The sequence below is a fragment of the Panthera tigris genome, chromosome A3 (genome assembly GCF_018350195.1).
Source record: "Panthera tigris isolate Pti1 chromosome A3, P.tigris_Pti1_mat1.1, whole genome shotgun sequence".
In the NCBI taxonomy this organism is placed as follows: domain Eukaryota; kingdom Metazoa; phylum Chordata; class Mammalia; order Carnivora; family Felidae; genus Panthera; species Panthera tigris.
In genome coordinates, this window is record NC_056662.1 from 44,366,446 (window position 1) to 44,382,180 (window position 15,735).

The window sequence follows — 15,735 nt, forward strand, 5'->3', positions numbered from 1 at the left end:
CAAATCCTTCCAGTGTACCAAAGATCCATTGTGGTTATTTTTTTCTTTACTGTGGTTAGAGGGTGCAATCATATAATGTGAAAGCAAAGCCTTTCAACCAACAACAACAATAACAACTCAGAATTCGTCCTGTAAATGAACCAGTTCCTCCCCATCAGCTTTGAAATCTCCCTGACTGAACGTGGATATCAGGCCTGAAATCCCAACTTAGCAAGGCACATTGTCTGCCATAAATGAGCCCTGATACCTGCCCGCCTTTCCTGTCCTTCTGAAATTCTCCCAACACTCTTCAAAGAACAGAAAATTAAACATAATTCTCACTCAGTAACACCCACAGTCATGAAAACATATGCTTTTCAGGTTCCTGACTTTAGTGACAGGGTGACATCATGAAGACAGAAATTCAGGCCCTATTAGATTTTTAGTCCAAATTCATGTTTTCCATCTGTACATGACATAATTGGGTCACTTTGGTCATTCTGCTGGGATTGTGCACATCGAATCCTGTGGTTGAAGATCACCCTTAACTGAAGTAAAGGGGAAAAGACAGGAGAAGAAACAGGCCACTTCTGTGATCAACAGGCATGGCACACAAGAGAGTGCTCCTGGGGGAAATGTTTGCTCAGAAAACTGGAGAAAGATGTGTCATGTTGCATTTTCTTCCAAATGCTTCTATTTCTGTACTCCATCCCAGAGAGATCTTCATTTTATTTCCAGGATACAGACATCCAATGTAGTGCTCTCTTTTGAAAGCACAAAATCAGTAATATAATCTATAAACAGTTTATGAATCGCAGGGAAATCAAAATTTTTGTATATGGTGTGAGGTAGGGGTGCAGCTTCATTCTTTAGAATGTGGACATATGGTTGTTTCAGCACCATATGTTGGAAAGATTTCATTTTGAACTTTTAAAATTCAAAGGAAAATATTTGTTAACTTATTTTTTATATTTTTAATTAAAATTTTTTTAAAATTTACTTATTAGAGAGAGGAAGAGAGAGAGGGAGAGAGAGAGAATCCCAAGCAGGTTCTGCACTGCTAGTGCAGAGCCCCATGTGGGCTCAAATTCATGAACAGTGATATCATGACCCAAGCTATATCCAAGAGTTGGACGCTTAACCAACTGAGCCACCCAGGAATCCCTCTTGTATTTATTTATTTTTTTATTTGAGTATAGTTGACATACAACATTACTTTAGTTTCAGGCATACAACTTAATGTTTTGACAAGTTTATACATAATGCCTTGTTCACCACAAATGTAGCCACCATCTGTCCCATTACATTGCTATTACAATATCATTGACTGTATTCCTTATGCTCTGCCTTTTATTCCTGTGGCTTACTCAGTCCATGTATATATATACACATATACACACTACATCTTCCTTATTGATTCATCTATTGATGGACACTTAGGTTACTTCCATGTCTTGGCTATTGTAAATAATACTACATTAAACATGGGGGTGCATATATCTTTTTAAGTTAGTGTGCTTGTTTTCTCTGTATAAATATCCAATATTGGAATTGCTGGATAATGTGGTATTTGGATTTTTTATTTTTTTTTGAAGAACTTCAATACTGTTTTCCACAGTGGCTGCACCAACCATGCACAAGGATACCGTTTTCTCCACCTCCTTGCTAATACTTGTCATTTCTTGTCTTGTTGATTTTAGCCATTCCGACAGATGTGAGGTGATACCTCATTACTGTTTTGATTTGCACTTCCCTAATAATGGGTGATGTTGAACATCTTTTCATGTGTCTATTGGCCATCTGCATGTCTTTGGAAAGATGTCTACTTATTTTTCAGTAATATTCACAACTTAGGGGCTATTAGGAAGCCAATGGTTATATATGATTAAGACTGTGTAGTCTAGAATCTTGTATTTTATAAGTAGTAAAATCTTATCAGGAAAATTTTTGAGCCTATGTCAGAAACTAAAAGGTAAATGGTCAAGAAGCAGGGAAGGACAGCCAGGTGAGCTGAATTAAGGAGGGACAGAGTAACAAAACCATCCTCAGAGCCTAGTGGCTTTCTTTAAAATGCTGTGGGTTTTTTTGTATTTTACTCAGATAGTTTGATCTCTTTGATTGAGAGGGCATCCAACAAGGAGGAAATCCTGTAAGCAAAAGAATACTCTGAGTCCCTACGACATACCTAGGTCTCTAGCCCTTCCATTTGCTGCCCAGATACAGCCTCATGCTGCAGATGTGTAATAATCTCTTCTCCATGTCCCTGTTGATCCATTCTGTTTCCTACCTTGTCTGATGGTTAGGTACCCACATCATCTGTCTTCTACTAGAGTCTGAGTGTAGGACCATGTCCACTTTGTGTTTGCCATTCACACTGCACCCTTTACCATCATGCACATAGTGGGACATTTTACTTGTTTAAATAGAGAATAAATTTTATTTTCTCAATGGTAGGGGCAAGAAACTCCATATACATCAATAGCTCCTGAGAGCTTTGCCATATTTCACCTCAGGTAAAAAATTTATGTTCATGGTGGTGATTCTGAGTCATCAAGAAAAAGTGATGAAATATTTTCATCAAAAACAGTTGCTGGCCTATAGAGAGGTGGACTTCAATTTTCTGGGAGACTTCACTTGTACAGAATACATCTTTGCCTAGTCATGGTAGACCAAAATAGTGGCCCAGGATTTTGCCCAACCAACCTGTGTCTTTTTGTTTTCCTAGAATCTAGGAGTCCCAGAACATAGCCATCTAGAACCAGAGCACCTCACAGAAGGGGTAAAAGGGCCATTACAAGAGGCTTCTCTGGTTCTTTCTCCAGTTCATCTTTCAGGTGTTGGCTTAGATGTTTACTGTAATCTCCCAAGCTTGGGTCAGGTGTCATTCCTGTATTTTTGAGCAGTTCTCATCATAGCTTACTTTTTTCCCTTTGTCTGAGTCTCCCCCAGACACATGTTCTCCCTTAGGGCAAGGATTGTACCCGTCTTGTGCATTTGTTGTTTCCTCCATGCCTGGTGGTGGTGCCTGGTACTTAGAATTTGCTCAACAAGTGTTTGTTGGATGAATGGCTGCATGGCTGCATGGCTGCATGGCTGCATGGATGGATGGATAGATGATCCTAAACTTTACCACCTGGGGTGATGAAAGACATGTGAGCAGAACAGAATGAAGGAAAAGCCTGACCTGAGAAGAGAGCAGGGATGGGGGGTGGGGGTGGGAAGAAAACAGCAATAAGAATAGCTTAACATTCATTGACCTACTATGTGCCAGGCACTCTAGGGACACCGTGCCCACATGGCCTCATCTAATCCTGACTATAGCTAAATGAGGCAAGGATTATTTCTTCAGCCAACACTTATTGTGCAGCTGCTATGTGTGAAGAACTTGGCAAAGTGCTGGAAACACAGAACGAACTGGGTAGAATAGACCCTCCCCGTTAGAACATGCACCAGGGTTGGGGGAGACAGACAGTCCATTAGTGAGCGTGCTAACTTGGGAGAGCAAAAGCCTTATGAAGACAATGATATCATAGAATGGGCAGCACGTGTCACTTTGGATTTGTTGGATAGGAGGTGGGTTCCATGCCGAGGAGGGAATAATAAAAAAAGAGCTGGGTATCTGAAGGGCAGGGGGAGCATTTTAGAAAGAGGGGACTGCAAATGCCAAGGCATTGAAGCATGCTGTATCTGATAATAGAAGGGAAGCCAGGCAATAGAAATGCAGGGGTGAGGTTTACAGGGGTAATGGGTTTCATTCTAAGTGCACTGCTGTCCCAAGTCCTCTTCTGGAGATCAAACTACCAAGGTTCAGAGAGATTGTCACAGCCAGTAATAGGCAGAGAGAAGACAGTGAGACTTTTTTCTCTCTGCAAAACACCAGAGACCAAAGCAGCAGGGAGGAGAATATCGCCCAGAGCAAATGGTGCCACAGTGCTGCCATGTACAGCTGAGGGCACAGAGGTATGAGGGACATTGCTGGGGTAGGATTTTAGACCAGATCCATCCCTGAGTTTGAATCTTTGCTAAAAGGGAGAATAGGGTCTGCCTATAAGGCTAAAGTGAGCTCTGCAAGCTTCACGTAAAGAAAGAAGGACCTGGGGGGTGCCTGGGTGGTTCAGTCAGTTCAGCGTCCAGCTCTTGATTTAGGCTCAGGTCATGATCTCGTGGTTTCATGGGTTTGAGACCCATGTCGGGTTCTGTGCACTGACCTCTCAGAGCCTGCTTGGGACCCTCTCTCCCTCTCTTTCTGTTCCTTCCCTGCTTGCACTTTCTCTGTCTCAAAAAAAAAAAAAAGAAGAAAAGAAAAAAGAAAAGAAAAGGAAGGAAGGAAGGAAGGAGGAAGAAAGAAAGAAAGGGGAGAAAGAGAATGAAGGAAGAGTAGGAAGGAAGAAGGAAGGAAGGACCTGGAGGAAAAAGACCACTCCTCACCCCAAGATTCCTATTCTATATGTTCCAGAGTGATTGTGGCAGCTAAAATCCTCGCTTCCCTAGGCTATGGTTCATTATATGTCTACAGTGGTTTCCCAACTAAAGGTTGGAGGAAACATTCTGGATCCTTCCATGAGGATTACCCCCATTTATTCAGTCCCTGGATCCCCACCTGGCTTTCATCAGGCCCCTCTATGCAGTCCCCAATGCCCAGCCACATTTGGGGGCTCTGTATAACCTCACGCCACAATACAGAACTCTCTTGGAAAAATAGTTCCAGGCTCATGAAAAAAGCACAAACTTAAGGGTTTATTTGCCATGAGCATTTTGTCTTCCCTCTTCTCCACTTCCAGTTTTTCCTGAGAGAGAGGCTTCATTTCTGGAAGGACACTCAGGGGCCTCCTTTCATTTAGCATAGTGGTAACCCCATGATATCTCTCTGCATCTCTCATATCAGAACCAAGAAGCCTGCGTGGGTTTTAATGGCCTCTCCCACCCTCACAATGGACCTGCTGACAATTCTGAAGCAATGTTTCCATCTCAAGTTGCTGGGGTTTCCAAGTCATAATTATTGGATAATTACCATCAAGACAGCTGTTTTGTGCATAGTTTCAGGCATTTGATAGTGTGGAATAAAAGCAATTTTACAAATTTTGACATTTCTTAGCACTTGTGGTTTGCTTGGAAGCCAGCTAGCTACCTAAGTGCCTGAAATAAATATTTCTAAAAGTCAAAGTTTGGAAAATGAGCACCTCTTGTCCCATTTTGGCAATGAATGTCTGTTCCACATGCTCTAGCAGAATTAAGAAAGTCACCAGGCAGGCTCCAGGAAACCAGGACAAAACTCAGATCTCCGAGTTAGGGCTTAAAAATGCAAAGTGAATCCACAAAGTAATAGGAGGAGAGTCTGTTTTATTTTCCAAGCAGGAGTCCACCTAACTCCAGAAACTTTAGAGGGAAAAAGAAGAGGTGATCGGAAACTTTCCTTTTCTTAATACATTTTTTAAGGTTTATTTCTTTTAAGAGAGAGAGACAGAGAGAGAGCATGGAGCCCAGTGCAGGGCTCAATCCCACAACTGTAAGGTCATGACCTGAGCTGAAACCAAGAGTCAGATGTTCAACCAACTGAGCCATCCAGTTGCCCTGGTGATCAGAAACATTCTTATCCTACACTTTCTGCCCACTCATTCTTTTTCTGATCAAACATTAACTGAACACTTACTGTGTGCTAAGCTGGTAACCACCATTGGGGAATGCTTTGGTGAGCAAGCCAGACACTGTCCTGTGCCCCTGGAGCTGCAGCCTCTGGAAGGAGACAGTTATACAAGTAATTCCAAAAGAAAGTGTGATGTGTGCCCAAAGTGTGATGTTTTTTAAGGTATGTGGCAGGGATTAAGGACCTCCAATGCTTGTAAGGAAGTGATGCTTATTCTGAAAATCTGAGATTATCTGGAGCCAAGCAGGTAAAGAATGTGAGATGATTATCCAGTAAGAGGAATAGCTTGTAGAAGACCAAGCTCCAAGAAAGGTTCACACACCGAAGGACCTGAGGGTAGCGCCTAGGCTGGGGGTAGAGGGTGGGGACAGGAAGTGGAAAAGTGGAGGGATGAATGGCTGGGATGAAACCGGATACAGGAGTCACATACTAAAGGACACAATGAGCTAGAGCCATGGCAGTCAGAAAATGAAGTGTATGAGGGAGGGAGTGGTGTGATTGCATGTGCATTTTAGAAAGAAGATTCTGACTACCATATAGAGAAAGCAGTGGAGCCAGGTAAGACCAGTTATGATACATTTGCAGGGGAAAGAAAATACAGTGACCTGGATTAGGATAGTTTGTATCAGTTAGCTATTGCTACTGTAACGCTGTGTAACAAACCATCTCCAAACTCAGCAGCAAACATACATTATCATACATTTCCCATTCATGCATCTGTGAGGTGCCTGGTGTTTGGCTGATCTAGGTTTGGCTCCAAGCTTCAGACAGGGTTATTCCCTGTGTCTGTCATCCTCTTTGGACCACTGACTTCCTGAGGCACATTCTTTGCAGGATGAAGAGCACAAAAGGTCATCTCAATAATGGAAGTACACTTCAAACCTGTGTTTGTGTTAAATCCACTAATATCCCATTGGCTAAAGCATATCACATGGCCAACCCCAAATCTAAGAAGCAGAAAAATGCCTCTGCCCACCATGAGGCTGTGGAAAGGGGGTGGACACAGAATACAAGGGAAGGGAACTGAGACCAGTGATCCACTCTGCCTCAGTTGTAGCAGTGAAGTGAGAGAATAATGGAAGGTGCCAGAAGAAACTGCAGAATAAGAATCAGCAGGACCTGGTGGTTGATTTCTCATCAGCTTCTAAACATCTGTTAATGGGGAGGTGAGTTGGGAGAAGACAGGGGCCTGGTCATCTGAAGATTTTATTGGCTGTTGTGGAAAGTTTGAATTGTTTTCAACTGCCACTGAGGATTCAAGCAGAGTAAAGGCATCGTTCACTTTATGCTTTAAGATCATATTTGATACTGTTTGGAAATGTATGACAAGAAGGCAAAGAAGAGGAAAACTAGTCCAGGAGCTGGTGACAAGATGCTAGTGATGGGGCTAAGGTGGTGTGAGTATAGAAAGGGAGAAAAAGTTTTCAGAAGAATTAATAAGGTTTTCTCATGGATGCGTGGAGGGGCTGAGGAAGAGAAAAAGTGAAGGTAACTTCTGGTGCCATTCATGGAGATGTGTAAGACCGCCAGGGGGGTAGGGAACATATTTAGGAGGAAATATCAAGGGGCAGGGGGGCTTCATGTTCATGTGCCTGCCCCAAGAGTCATTGATGCAGGGCAGCTTGGCATTTCCATGGTTTGGGGGGAAAGCCCTCAGGCACAGACACTGGTACTGGTCATGGGGAGGCAGCTGGTCCCACCAAAATGGTGAGAAGGGGCACTGGGATGGAGTCCCATTAGCATCTGCCACACTGGTATTTGTGGTTCTTATGGTTCATTCTAGGTAGTTTCAGAAATGGTAGGCAAGAAAGGCCAAGGTGCCACTTTTGAGAGTTCTTAGTGGATGAAGAGAACTCTGACTTTTTCTCTGTGCCCTGCTGGCTACAAAGAAGAGTCTAAAATTTACTGTCAGAATTCCAGTGCTCAGTGTTTACTTGATCCCTCACCAGCTCCCTGGCCTTGTGTGATACTGTGATTTATAGTAAGAAATAGATGTTTGATCTTCATCCCTGTTTCTAGCACAGAGCTCTTAAAGCTTCTGAAATTTCCCAAATGATAAGAACTATAAGGTGTCTTCTGTTAGGTGAATGAGATGACTTTCCAACCCCACATTAGGATGAGAGCTAGTTGTCAGAGGAACCAACCATGTGATTAAAAGGTTGACATTTTCAGTCCCACCTCTGACCTCCAGGGAGAGGAGACAGGCCAGAGGTTGAATCGGTTGCCAATAGCCAAGGACTTAACCAATTGCCTATGCAGTGAAGCCTCTATAAAAACCTAGAAGGAGGGGATTCAGGGAGCTTCCGGATTAGTGAACGTGTGCAGGTTGGCAGAGTGGTGTGCTCAGAGACAGCTCTGTCCCTTTCCCCAGACCTTGCCCTGTTCATCTTCTCCAACTGGCTTCTCCTGAGTTCTACCCTTTTAGGACACACTGGTTACATAGTCAATAAAATGTGTTCCTGAGCTCTGTGAGCCACTCCAACAAACTAATCAAACGCAAGCAGTGCGTCCTTTGAATCTCCAATCTATAGCCAGTCACTCGGAAGCACAGGTGACACCTGGACTTGTGACTGGTGTCTGGGGTGGGGGAAGGAGAGTCTTGTAGGACTGAGCCCTTCACCTGGGCCGTCTGATGGGGTCACTGGGTGAATAGTGTCAGAACTGAGTTAAATTGTAGGATACCCATGGGGGTCACAGAAATGCTTGGATGCATGGGGAAAACCCACACCACACACACACTGGAGTTGGTGAGCAGAATCTTACCTTGGCCACGTGCTGAACTTCCCAGAGTGCCAGCTGCCTCGTCTTTACACAGGGAGAACAAAACCCACCCTACTTGCTCGGGAGAGCAACTGTGCAACTGTGTTCATGACAGCACTCTGGGAAGGACAGGACTCAGCCATCGAAGTGCCTTTTTTCTCAAGGCTTATTCATTGTTTTACCTCATTTAATTGTGTCAGGGAAAGAGATTCCCACCCAGTGATAGCTTACAACATCAAGCCACGGCTAGACACTCCATTTGGAGCCTACACCCGCACAAATGTTCAAATTACCCAAATCTGAAAATGCGAAGTGACATGTAACATGTGTTCCAGGTTATAATAAATTAGCAAGAATCCAGGGGCTTCTTATTTTTCCTCAAAGAATTTGCCGGTTGTGTGGAGCTGACCTCAAACCATAGAGAGATTTTAAACTATAATATGGGGAAGTTATAATCTTTGAGGCCAGGGATGTTGGCTGTCCAAACTGTGTAGGATTTAGGGAACTGTTTTCTGAACCGCGTGCATGCTTAAAACTAGGTCTGACTGGGTCTCTGTGTGTGCATCCGTATGAAAACAAATGCACATTTTGAGGGCCCACATTTGTGGGCCAAATTCCTGTTTTCTTTGGAACCAACTAGCCTGCTGTTTCCTCTGCAACAATTATTTACCACGAGGGAATTAGAGAATGAATTTGTGTATTTTGAAGGCAAGAAATAAAAACAGTGTTAAATGTCGGGCAGTTGTGCCTAGGATGCTCTCTGGTGGGCATTGCCATGGAGATTTTCTGCATTTGCTCTTAATGGGCCCTGCATCTGTGACTCAGGGAGCACGAAACCATCATTCAGAGCAACACTGCACAGCTGCAGCCCAGAGGCTTATGCAAAGGTGGTCCAGAGATGAGGAGGGCCCATGCTATTGTCCAGCTTAGCACACCCCAAGAAACTACTTTTAAGGGGGTTAAGTTAAACTTGCTGCCCTCAAGGAAACTTACTGGGGTGATGGAAATGTTTTGTATCTTGTTGAGATGTCACACACATGGGTACATGCATTTGTCAAAACTTATCCAATAGTACACTTGAGATCTGTGCCTTTACTGTATGCAAATTATGCCCCAATTAAAAAAAAAAAACATTTTGGTGCCCCGTCACTTTGTTACTTAAAAAGATCAGCTTAAAACCACCCCCACGTCAGTCTCCTCATCCAGCTCTATATGCACTCTTGCCCCTAGCCACCCCACCTCACTGCCTCCAATGCACACATGCACCCCACGCATGTGCACACACGTGCACATACACATGTACACAAGGATACACACGTGCTCAGCATCACCAGCAGATGCTTATTTAAATGTTCAGTGTGGGGGTGACTGGGTAGCTCAGTCGGTTAAGCGTCCCACTTCGGCTCAGCCCTACATCGGTACGGAGCCTGCTGGGGATTCTCTCTCTCTCTCCCTTTCACTCTCTGCTCCTCCCCCACTTGTTCTCGTTCTCTCTCAAAATACATAAAGAAATAAACTTTAAAATTAAAAAACATACAGTGTGTGTAAAGAGGCAGAGATCTAGGTGCTATGTGGAAGGAGGAAAAACTGAAGACACAGGCATCTACCCTCAGAGCATCAGGACTAGTTGGGGAGGTAAGAAGGAGACCAGACAAGGTCAGGATATGATCTGCATCACAAGGGAGGATAAGACCAGCAAGGGCTCAGTGAACTTGGAAAAGACGAAAGGACTTCGGGAGCAATGGGCAGAATAGAAGTGAGGTGGGAAGGATGTGAGCACCCCATCTGACCCGACTGAGGTCCGGAAAGGGAGACAGCAGTGTGCCAAGGTGGGGAAGGTGAATCTCCCCCATTTGGAGAGGCTCCCAGTGCCCAACTACAGAGAGAGGATGCTGGTGGGGTGTGTGTGTGTGTGTGTGTGTGTGTGTGTGTGTGTTTGGAGTCCCAGCAGAGCCCCTGGAGGTCTTCATGATCTTCATTCCTTCTTCTCCTCTGGGTGGGAGGGACCACTGTAGATCTCTTTTCAGGTTGTTTGTGACCTACGAAAACAATGCACCCTAATAGCCCCAAACTGGAAGCAACCCAGATACCTATAAGCAGGAGAATAATTAGATAAACTGTGTTATATTTATGCTGTTATAAAGAGAAGTGAGCTAGTAATGCAATGAAAAATACCAAGGAATCTTAAAAAAATTATGCTGAGTAAAAGAATCCTGGTGTAAAAGAATGCACATTATCGGGTTCCATTTATATGAAATTTCTCAGACAGGCCAAGCTTAGACACAGTGATTGATCTAAGTGAGACTGATGAGGGAACAAGAGAACTTTCTGGGAAGGATGGAAGTGCTCTATATCATGACTACAGTTTAGGTTACGCGGTTTGTAGGTGTTTCTCAAAACACACTGAGCAGTGCAATTAGGATTTGTAAATTTCACCATACAGAAATTGCATCCAGAAACAAAACACCTCTGAACTATTATCAAACACTATGAAAATGGTATAACTCTTGCAATTTTTCTGACTGCTTGAAAACTTTCATAATAAAATGTTAGGTAGACAAAATAAGCTATATACATTCATAAAAAATGAAGTGGAGAAGGGGGACAGGGAATGTTGGGCAGGATGCATTGCTTCTGGAATCCCATCTGGAAGTGGCATCCAGGGTCTCTCTGCTCTCAGCCTCTCTCTGACCAGTCTACTCTGCTCCATTTCACTTTTGCAATGAAATGGATTCATTGTCCATCCATTGGTTACATATTGAAGCATGTGGTCTGTGCTTAGCCCTGTGCCAGGCAGAGGAAAAGGTCAGACATGGTTCCTGCCCTCATGGTGTTTGACGTCTACTGAGGCTTTGATCAGGGGGCTGCTGGGTGGTGAGCTTATAAAAGCAGCAGCCAGGGATGCCAGGGAAGGGATTAGGCAGCTCATGAGTGAGTGGAGGATAATGGCCCAGATGCACTGAGAACCCATTATACACTGGGTCCTGTTCAAGCTTTAACATAGATTAATTCCATTAATTCTCACAACCACCTCATTAGGTGGGAATTGTATTATCCCCATTTTACTTCTCAGGAAACTGAGGCTTGGGGAGGTTAAGTCACTTTTCCATGATTATATATCAAGAGGGTAACCAAGTAGGGATTCAGAAGAGGTTTGGTGAACTGGGTCTGGAGCCCATGCCCTAAACCAAGGGTTAGCAAACTTTCCGGAAAGGGCCAGTAGAGAAATATTTTAAGCCTTGTGGGCCATATGGTCTCTATCAAACTTATCAGCTCTTCCACTTCTACATGAAGGCAGACACACAGACGGTATGCTAAGGAACGAGCTGAGCTCCAGTAACACTTCATCTACAAAATCAGGCGATGGGCCAGATTCGGCCCATGGCCCGTAGTTGGCTAACTCCTGCCCCAAACCATCCATAGTCTCCAGTAATTGGGAAGTGTTCAAGTTGGACCCAGAGGCAACTGAAGGAACCCTAATCCCTGACAGTCATGTCCATGTGGAAGTGGGGGTTCAGATAGCAAGGAATCAATACAGTCTTTGAGAGCGCAGGTCTCTAACTAGTGAAATAGCAAAAATAACCCCTGTGGGTGCATGTGGCAGAGAAAAAGGTGAAAATGTGAAAGAAACTACTCAGAAACCCCACCAAAGTTGGTTGTCTTTAGTCTTTGGAGCCAGATTTAGAATTTTAGAAGCACCACTCCTTGAGACTTTATGTCAATGAGGAAGAGTGAAGTTCCAATGATCTAGTTGAATATTATTCATTTGGAAAAGGCAAAAGCCTTGGCCGAAGAGAATTTTCCTGCTTGGAGCTTGGCTTTCACTGGCTCTTGGTTTCCTATGGGCAGGAAATCACTTTACTCAACTCTTGCTGCTGACTTTATTCAACTCTTGCTGAATTCAACCCTGGAACTCAAAGGGTGAGCTGGGCTTAAAATGCATTGACCACATTCTTAGAAGAATCCATGTAATGTTGAAAATTAAGAGCTCAAAAGGTTTTCTGAGTGTTCACAGTTTCAGGGTCAGCCCAAGGACTGTGATGAGTACAGCCCCAGCAGGCTCTTACTCACTCTGAACAGGGGCTGCCATCTTGCTCTGAGGAACCCTGCCTTTCCCCTTAAACTCTGGCCAGGGTACATGTGGCATTATCATAGGTTCAGTATGGACAGAATACTTTGGGGCAGAGAATCTTTTTCAGTACAAGGCATTTGTGATGTACTCCTGGACATTGGCCTCGTTATACCTACACAGCTGATCAAAGGAGGAAAATCGATCTATAGCCAGGTGGAGGGTCTGCAGGAAGGTGAACTACCAGCTGGACTGGGATGGATCCAATCCCTCATTATTTTTTTTTACACTGATTTAACCAGGTCAACCCACTGCTTTAGTGTCACAGAGATATGCTTTGAGTCCTTTACTCTTAGGAAGGCATTTGTTGCCTGGGAATAATTTCCAGCTGGGGTTTGGCAGATGGTTGGCTCACATGGATTGTGCAGGCAGGGGAGAAAGTCCAGCGCATTCCCTCTGGGACAGAACCTTGCATAAGGAGATGTGTTATGTTCCTGGGTCCCCACACAAAGGGTCTGTTTGGGGCAAGCAGTTTCCTGTCACCAAAAGGTAAACCAAACACATCCTCCTACAGAGATACCCATGTGTTTCCATACCTACACTGCAGGGATAAACTGGTAAAGGGGCACCAAGAGATGCCTTGAACCTTGTCAGAAGGTCCCCTGACCACTTCTACTGACAATAAGCACTCTCTGTTCTCTAATGAACTGATCAGCCTGCCTTGCTTTTCCTTTCTGTAAACACAGGTGAGCCTTTGACTCCCGGCAAGACAGTGTACATTGGTGGGGCTCTATGGTCCCCAAGCCTCCATGCAGATAAGACTTTATAAGAGAACTGGTGTAAAAGGGATGTCAAAGTCAAAGCCCCAGAACCCGTGGAGATCAGAAGTGGGTTTAACCTCTGTACTTGCTCTAAGTCAGTGGTTCTTAAACTTTCTCATGCATCAGAACCACCTGGAGGTTTATTAAAATACAGCTCGATGGGCCCATCCCCAAAGTTTCTGATTCAGGAGGACTGGGTGAGGCCTGAGATCCTGCATTTCTAACAAGCTCCCACATGATGCTGCTCGAGCCTATCCAGGGACAATGCTTTGAGTACAGCTGCTCTAAGGCATACCTCCTATCTCAGGGTAGCCAACCTCGTGACCCTTTGACCGAGGTCAGGGCAGAAGGGACATCTTCTGTGCACTATGGAAAAAATTCTATGATCTTTGTTGGCTGGGTCGGCCTCTAAATATTCCCTACCTGCTCTGCCCACTACTACAGCCACTGATCATATATGGCTCTTTGAATGTAAATGTGAATTGGTTGAAGATGAAGGTTAAAGTTTTTGTTCAGTTGGATGAGCCACCTTTCAAGGGCTCAATAGCCCACATGTGCCTAATGGCTGCCATATGGGACAGCACAGATACAGGACATTTTCATCATTGCAGAAAGTTCTACTGGACAGAGATATTTTATAAGAATTCCAAAAATTGTTTCTCTCTTTTCAGTGTTTGGCTGCTAACCCCACTGTCTTACTCTGAAAAACAAACAAAACAAAAATCCTTTTATGAATATCACAAATGGAATGTTAACTCTTTCTTCTTCTTTGCTTGCTCACAGTAACAACCCTTATCCACTTCTTCCTGTCAAGTTTGGGAAGAGGTCACAAACTAATGCAAAAGAGAGAAAAAAGTTTTTATGGGGTGCCTGGTGGCTCAGTTGGTTGAGCATCCAACTCTTGATTTTGGCTCAGGTCATGATCTCAGGCTCTTGGGATTGAGCCCCGTGTGGGGTTCTGAACTGAGCATGGAGCCTGCTTAAGATTCTCTCGCTCTCTCTCTCTCTCTCTCTCTCAGTCCCTTTTGCCCTGCTCTCTCTCCCCTCTCTCTCTTGAGAGAGAGAGAGGGAGGAGAGAGAGGGAGAGAGAGAGAGAGAAAATTTCAGTAATATTTTTCAAAATTTTGCTTCCATCACCCATGTTAGGAAATTTACTCAAAAGGTAAACCTAAAAGCTATATGCCAGGAAAACAAATGCTCCCTGGAGGTCAGGTCCACAGGGAAGTATTGTGAGCAATAAGAATCAGGCCACACGTCAGAGAATTGGAGTGCCATGCTGCAGCCCAGTAGGCACTGCCCCTGGAGGGAAGGACGGGGTTGGACTAAGAGTGGACACAAGGGCACCCCCTAGCTGTCCTAGGGAAGTAGATATTCCCACTACCAATCACAGTGCAAGGCTGTCCAAACTGCCCTTTGCCATCCTAGAGGAGAGATTTGCACTGACTGCTACTCAGAATTGCTTGAGCTCCTGCACAGAGCAGATGCCTTTTTGGAAGCCTAACTGCACATCCTTTCTTACAGATTCGGCTAAACAGCAGAGGACTGATCTACTCCGTGGGCTTACTCCTGGCCTCCGTCTTTGTTACGGTAGGGCTTCAGCTTATTCCCCTCTCGAGTTCCTGTGTTCTCCCCACCCCCACCCTTGGGTTCTTTGGCCACAGAGTTTGTTTGGACACCAGATGGGCTTGGCCTTCTGGTGGATGGGGACAGTCAGCCTCCAGATGTCCCATCTCCTTCGTGGCTGTCTCTTCTATAAGTGGATCTTAGCAACTCACTAGAAAACATTCCCTCTTTCTGAACGGAGCCAGCCCACCTCTGAGAAGCAAGGCCCTGCCTTATGTCAAGCACAAGCCATGTTATCAAAAGCAAAGGGGAGATCCACTTTTTCTGCAGGATTAGTGAAGAAAAGAGTATATTCCAATCAATTGTCTGTTCCAAGTTAATAAGCACCTTTATAAATCCATGGATTTGACCAATTCTCAGAGACTAAGAATACATTATTTCATTGACAGTATACTTTCATGCCATTCCACTGTCTTGGCTATCATATCTATTTGTATAGTACGATATTCCAACTCAGCTGCCATGTTTGGTAGAAACAGATTCATACCAACACATGAAGTATCCATTCATATACAAGTATGTGGTTAAATTTTCACATTAGTGAACATTGAGGGGCACCTGGGTGGCTCAGTCAGTTGAGCATCTGACTTCAGCTCAGGTCATGATCTCATGGTTCATGAGTCCAAGCCCTGCATCAGGCTCTGTGCTGACAGCTCAGAGCCTGGAGCCTGCTTCAGATTCTGTCTCTCTCTCTCTCTCTCTCTCTGCCCTTCTCCCATTTGCTCTTTCTCTCTCACAAATATAAATAAAAACATTTTTTTAAATATAAAAAAACATTGAGATGCAATGTGGTTTTTCCTGAAATCTTCAAGGAAATCATCATTGAATTATACTGGCAT

At 44.2% G+C, this 15,735-nt stretch overlaps 1 protein-coding gene across 3 annotated transcripts in view; it reads left to right on the forward strand.

Moving 5' to 3' along the window:
• Window positions 1-15,735, forward strand: part of SLC24A3 (solute carrier family 24 member 3) — a 502,919-nt gene that overhangs the window by 461,027 nt on the left and 26,157 nt on the right. For 2 of the 3 annotated variants that reach the window (XM_042980972.1, XM_042980970.1), the window contains exon 16: window positions 14,795-14,860. The exons of the other annotated variant lie outside the window; for it this stretch is intronic. In XM_042980972.1, the coding sequence (XP_042836906.1) occupies window positions 14,795-14,860 (66 nt within the window). The remainder of the gene's footprint in view (window positions 1-14,794; window positions 14,861-15,735) is intronic. 3 annotated transcript variants of the gene reach the window in all.